General features: G+C 41.1%; 1 protein-coding gene across 1 annotated transcript in view; it reads right to left on the reverse strand.

The window, feature by feature from the left end:
* LOC117957223 (involucrin-like) overlaps positions 1-7,081 on the reverse strand; it is a 13,554-nt gene extending 6,473 nt beyond the window's left edge. Inside the window, exons 1-2 of the mRNA XM_034892820.1 lie at positions 6,797-7,081; positions 4,914-5,372 (exon numbers count right to left, since the gene is read on the reverse strand). Coding sequence (XP_034748711.1) covers positions 4,914-5,372; positions 6,797-6,989 — 652 coding nt within the window. The 5' untranslated portion in view covers positions 6,990-7,081. The remainder of the gene's footprint in view (positions 1-4,913; positions 5,373-6,796) is intronic.

Below are 7,081 nucleotides of genomic sequence, written 5' to 3' on the forward strand. Positions count from 1 at the left end.
ATTGTAATAGATATGAAAATTTACAAATTTAGTCTAAAAAACTGATACAAAGTAGCATAGCATGCCTTGGTAAGGTCAGCGTGCTAAAACCAGATACAAAATGGAACCATTTAGGGCTGTCCCAAATGATTATTTTTGTTATTAAATAATCTAACATTTAATTTGCATATTATTCTAAAGATTTTTTTAACTGAACTTTGGAGAATCAGTATTTTTACTTAAGTACTTGACATAAAACTTAAAATGGCTATGACATTGATCACTGGAGTAATATGCAGTTAAGATGATCACTGGCAAATGTATTTTTGCATAAGCGTGGGGCAAAGAAAATAACTGAAACGCAGGGCTCCAGCCTACGTAAATTGCCTGAAGTTTACAAATGTGCTTTGGTGTGTGTTGGTCGATCACTTCAAGAGAATAGCAGGGCCGGTCTGTGTGTTGTAGAGCGAGTGGTGGTGATTACCTTCAGACTAAGTAGTGACTCTAGAGTCCCAGTGAAATAAACAAAGTGTCCCCCTGTTCTTTCTGACCATGGAGGGAAATCTGTTGCAAAAACTAGCAAAATATACGAAACTTCAGATACAGTATTAGGGACCACTAAGGTCTATATAAAGAGACTTCAGATACAGTATTAGGGACCACTAAGGTCTATATAAAGAGACTTCAGATACAGTATTAGGGACCACTAAGGTCTATATAAAGAGACTTCAGATACAGTATTAGGGACCACTAAGGTCTATATAAAGAGACTTCAGATACAGTATTAGGGACCACTAAGGTCTATATAAAGAGACTTCAGATACAGTATTAGGGGACCACTAAGGTCTATATAAAGAGACTTCAGATACAGTATTAGGGACCACTAAGGTCTATATAAAGAGACTTCAGATACAGTAATATGGCAGCAAGCAGCGATTTGAGGGATCAAACCTTTTTTCTCTCAACAGTGACTTCAAAGTAATTTTACACATGAGGTCCAACGTCGTTATAAAACATACCCTGCAAGGTTTTATAGATTGGACAAACAGTGCACTTTGTTTAAAACTGATTTGTCAAGAACATTTTCAATTCAGTGTGATATATAGCTCAGGCCAGCTCATGGCAATTTGAGAAAAGAAGATAACCAACACAAAAACATCTGCTAATAGATGCCTCCAGTAGTAACTAATCTGTTTAGTTACTTATGAGGACATATCCTGCGAGATGTGTGATCACTGAAAAATGAATATGGTTTATAGTAAATTGTGTGCAATTCCACTCACCTATCTTGCACTTGTAGCGCCCCCTAGTGGCGTATGTATATAAAACTGTCTGGGTATATCCGGAGCACTTCTCTGAACAGATCTTGAGAGTTTTGTGATGAAGCTTTACGAATTGTGTTTATTTATGTCCAGGGCCACGGCCCTTTTGAAGTTTATTGGTCAATTAATTGAAACATAACTGAGATATAGACATGTTTTATACAACTTGTAATAAGCTTGATCCATTGATGATACACTGAAAATCTGGTGCCAATTGGAGCTACGGTGTAGGAGGAGATCTCAAAAATATTTTGTCAATAAATTCAAAATGGCGGAAACATTTTCAAGACCTATTATTAATTTCTAGGACATGATATCTGACATGATGCCTGATGACCGGAGGATTCAAGTTCAAGGTTCAAGTTTACTGCAGTAGCCTAAGCCCACAGCCCAGTCCACTAAGACTACTTACCAACAATAACTTCATGCATATACCCGGCAGGGGAGAGATCTAGCCTGACAAGGCTTGCACACTGCCCTGCTATGCCATGAACTTCTACAAACTACTATTTTTAGTCACTGTTCCATTATCTTTTACTGTGAATGTTATTTCCACTATTCATTTCAACCCCAACTGGGTCTGTCTGAGGTTTCTGCCTAAAAGGGAGTTTTTCCTTGCTACTTCCGCACTGTAGTTTCTCTGGAGGGAACTACTAGAACTGTTGTGTCCTTGTAAATTATGTGGTATAAACCTACTCCATCTGTAAAGTGTCTCGAAGATAACTTGTTATGAATTGATTCTATAAATAAAATTGAATTGGCTACATCTGCTGGAGTAAGGATGAGGAAATACTTAATAAGTTAACTTTACCGGCCATGCAAGTGTCAGTGTCAAAGCGACATTCTCCGAAGCCCAAAGCATGCCCACAAGGATTTCGTCGTAAAATAATCTACCTGGCTCGCAAGGATGGCAAAATATTGCCATGTCTCTGGACCGTTGGTCACGGTCATTTGAAGCCTGATCAACGAGTTGACCATACTGTGCTTGCCTGTCTGCCCAGATCAGACCAAACTAACTGAAAGCTGGATTGTTCAACATAAGATCCTTCTCCGGCAGGGCTAGTCTCATCCGCGACTTCGTTATGGAATGGACTTTCTATGTCTTGCGGAGGTGTGGCAGAGGAGCGATTATTTCATATGCGGAGGTGTGACAGCATCCAACAACGTATCCTCAGTTTTTGATACTTGATTGTAACAAAAAAAAGTAACCAACCCCCCCCCCAGTCAGACACGGGGCGACACCCAAACACTCCCCGCGCTAAAATTTGCTTTATAAACTGTGGGAAACACTGAGCTTTGACTTCTGCAGAATTTTTCCCCCTTTATATCCCCTACAAGCCCTGTTAAAATTGTTGCTACCTTCCTCTTCATCATCTTCACAGAGACAGGAGTGAATGGGAACTTGGTGATATCAGCCTTCTCCAGCCCTTGAAGCTGCTCTCCCTATTGACTGCTTCACAGCTCCTCTTTAATGTGTGGGGGGGGCTCTGGCTCCTGCGGGTCCACACTAGAGCTACACTCCTGCTGCTCCTTTTTAATAAATATCTGGCTTTTGTTGTCTGGAGGCAAAGCTGAAACAGATGACAGATGTTAATGTCACACTCCACCTGGGGTCTGTGCTGTGCTAGATATATATTTTAGTTACCCGGCTTCACTTAACCCTAACAAACTGCTGGATTGGGAAACCCTGGGTTGATTAAACTAGTTGTCACCGTCAGGACACAGGTTATACAGGACCGCTGTGGGGACACACATTTCTACGGGAGAAGAGAGCACAGGAAGGAGAGAAAGACCAGCTGAAGGTTTAATGGACTAACCTGCTCTGTGGACCCGGAGCTGAGGGTTGAAAACAGCGTCCAGTAGTTCCCGTTGTCGCTCGTTCTCCTCTTTTGAACGACAAAGTTCCTCCTCGTACTCTGCTATCGTTCTTTCAAACAAGGAAGATGAATTATTAAAATACAATGTATTTTAAAATTACATCTGAAGAAATGTACAGTATCATCGCTATAGTAACTTTAGGAATCACTTTCTGAAACTTAGATGGCAGAATGACAAATATTTTTCAGGGCTCTAAGAAAACAATGAACCAAATTCAGAAGCCGAGACTGTATTTAGTTTCACCTGTTCCCTATCCAGGCAAGCTTCCAAAAGAGAAATATACTGTAACAAAGGCCTTGATGAACTTTTGTAACTGCAAAAGAAAACACACACAGACAGGTGTGCAAGGAGTCTGTGTGCCAAGCAGTAAGAGGCCACAGGATGAATATATCATTACATTTTGTCCTTTAAAAAGGAGAATGATAAAAATGTAATAATAAATAATAAACAACCCAGAATGTCACTCTTGGTTTCTGTCACTAGAGGGCAGAACAACAATAGAAAATGTGTACACATAAAAGTCTTAATATCAAAGTTTCTGCAGGTTTTAACCAGTGAAACTTTGACTTTTAAGACCTTTAGGTATTCAATTTAAGCTCTTAATTGGGACATCAAAGTACAATGGGATGCATTGTCTAAAATGTACTTAAAGTAAAAAATATTCTAATTGAATTAAAGCAATACAGAGTCATATTGATCTGTACATTAACCACAAATTATATTTAGAGAAGTGAAAGGATACTACACTACAGAAAAAATTAATTTCAAAGAGCATCAAAGGCAGCATTACATGAACCTTGAAGAGCTTCATTCTCTGAATAAAGATGTTACTCATTGGTCACGTACTTTGTGTGGATGAAGCATGAAGTTAATTTGATACATTTAACCTTAGCTCTGCAACTCACCAGAAGTTGGCTTATGCTGAAGTTTATACTTTACCGTGGCAATGGTAGAAACAAAAATGGCTGCCAATCTGACCATTATGCTGGACTGATTATAATGGAAATTGCCTTTCTATCCATTTCATTTCTATGTTTCAGAGAGTTCCAACCTGGCTGAGATTCTCTGGCTGCTCCTGGTCCACAGTGGAGCTCCACTCCTACTGCTTTATGATGTCACTAACACAGGAAGTAGATGGTTCCTTTCCTGTGTGATGTTTCATGTGATGTTTTAAATGGCTACTACGTCTAAAAGATTTCTTACAGACTAAGCAGCTAAAAGCTTTATCTCCAGTGTGAGTCATCATATGTCTCTTCAGATAAGTCTTGCGGCCAAATCTTTGATCACAAACTGAGCAGCTGAATGCTTTCTCTCCTGTGTGTGTTATCATGTGGCTCTTCAGGTCTGTCTTTTGGCCAAATCTTTGATCACAAACTGAGCAGCTGTATGGTTTCTCTCCTGTGTGAGTTATCATGTGTCTCTTCAGGTCTGTATTGTGGCCAAATCCTTGATCACAAATTGAGCAGCAGAAAGGCTTCTCTCCTGTATGAGTTCTCAAGTGACTCTTCAGACTTGAGTTGTAGTTAAATCTTTTTCCACACTCGGAGCAGCTATACTGCATCTGCCCTGTGTGGATTCGCATGTGTTGTTTTGGTGTTCCTCTCACTGTAAAAGATTTCTTACAGACTGAGGAACTGAAAGGTTTCTGTCCTGTATGAGTTCTCATGTGTGACTGCAGATATTGCTTGCGGCCAAATCTACTCCCACACTCAGAGCAGCTGAATGTTTTCTTACATGTTGAATCATGTTTCAGAGAGTTTAAAGCTGACTGAGGTTCTCTGGTCTCCTTCCAATCAGCACTGTCATCAGTCTCAGGTTCAGAAGAGTCTAAAGTCTGGTCTTCAGTCTCTGGTTGTAAAAGTGGATGTGAGTTCCTGGCTGGTTCTGGTCCTCCACAGTCCTCTCCATCAGCTTCTGTTTCCACATGTTGAGTTTGTCTTTGATGAAGCTGTGAGGACTGAGCTTCCTCTTCATCATCTTCACTCTTCACAGAGACAGGAGTGAATGGGAACTCTGTGATATCAGCCTCCTCCAACTCTTGAAGCTGCTCTCCCTCCTGACAGCGCCCCAGTTCCTCATGTTCCTCTTTAATGTGTGGGGGGGCCTCTAGCTGTTGCTGCTGCTCCACACTGGAGTAACACTTCGGCTGCTCAGGAGGAACCTTTTCTTTGACCACTGACAGCTGCTGGACATCTGCAGGAAACCGAATGAAACAGAATTACTGACCACAACTAAAACCGATAATAATAGTTTGTATCGTCACAAATATGAAAACTTACAAATTTAGTCTAACAAACTTATAAAAACAGTAGCATAGCTTGTTAAGGAACCATTTTGGACTATCCCCAACGATTATTTTAGTCATTGATTAAACTAACGATTAATTTGTCAGTGTGTGTGTTGTAGGGAATGATGTCTAAAATCCGGCCCAAAGGACTGTCAAATCTGATTCCAATTTAGCAGTTCCTAGGCCGTCCTTCATCAGACTTAAGTTTATCAGAACACAAGGATCAATCGGAAACAAAGAGGTGAGTTAAGACAGTTTACTGAACTTTAAAGGTCCCATGGCATGGTGCTCTTTAGATGCTTTTATATAGACCTTAGTGGTCCCTAATACTGTATCTGAAGTCTTTTATATTGAACTTAGCGGTCCCTAATACTGTATCTAAAGTCTCTTTTATATAGACCTTAGTGGTCCCTAATACTGTATCTGAAGTCTCTTTATATAGACCTTAGTGGTCCCTAATACTGTATCTGAAGTCTCTTTATATAGACCTTAGTGGTCCCTAATACTGTATATGAAGTCTCTTTTATATAGACCTTACTTGTGCCTAATGCTGGATCTGAAGTATCTTTTATATAGACCTTAGCGCTCCCCTAATACTGTATCGTAAGGCGGGGGGGGGGGGGGGGGGGGGGGGGGGGGGGGGGGGGGTAGGGCATTGAGCAACTATCACTTTACTCATTTGAAAGCCATGATGTAGCTCCATAAAGTTCCCAAACCGCTGAAAGAGTATACAGAGCAAAGTCTGTCAGATTATAAACCCCTCCAACCACTTTTCCTTTTCTTTAATGTCTTGCTTGCTCTCCTCCCTTCCATGCGTCCCAAATGGACGTCGCAGCTCACGTGGCTGTGGCTAACTTTCCCTGCAACAGATTCCCCCAGCGGTCAGACAATACCGGGGAGAAGGTAATCTGCTTCTTCTACACTGCTGGTTAGATGCTAAACAAACTGTGTTGTCAGAACAATACGTGCAATGATTAGGTTAAATCTAATTTCATATAAATTATGCTCATGTTTAATAAAGATTGTTGAAGTCACACAATCCAATGTTCGCAAATGTCTTTACTGTCACATCTCAAGATTCACTGTGTTCACTCTGAAGGAATCACTGCACGTGGGGGGGGGGAGGGAGGGGGGGGGGGATCCCGGGTTTTATATATTTTATCAACCCAGTTTTCAAGGATCCATTCTGCGTGATCAAGTGAGCTGCTCCGTGACACCTGCTGCAGCGCTAATTATAAAATCCAGACTCCATTATAAAACTAATAAAATGTGCTAAAGTAAAGCAGTCTATAAAACCCGATGCATTCTGGGGCTGGTTTAATGGACTAACCTGCTCTGTGGACCCGGAGCTGAGGGTTGAAAACAGCGTCCAGTAGTTCCCGTTGTCGCTCGTTCTCCTCTTTTGAACGACAAAGTTCCTCCTCGTACTCTGCTATCGTTCTTTCAAACAGCCCAAATATCTCTTCAGCAGCCGCAGTTAGTCGCTGCTCCACCAACGCTCTCAGCATCTGGACTTTACACATTTTACCTCTTTCTAACACAACAAAGACCCTCTGCTAACACTCCTTTCTAAGAGACGCCATCTTGGTCAGAGGGGGAAGTTATCCGCAGTCAG

This window comes from Etheostoma cragini, chromosome 14 (genome assembly GCF_013103735.1).
Source record: "Etheostoma cragini isolate CJK2018 chromosome 14, CSU_Ecrag_1.0, whole genome shotgun sequence".
NCBI lineage: Eukaryota > Metazoa > Chordata > Actinopteri > Perciformes > Percidae > Etheostoma > Etheostoma cragini.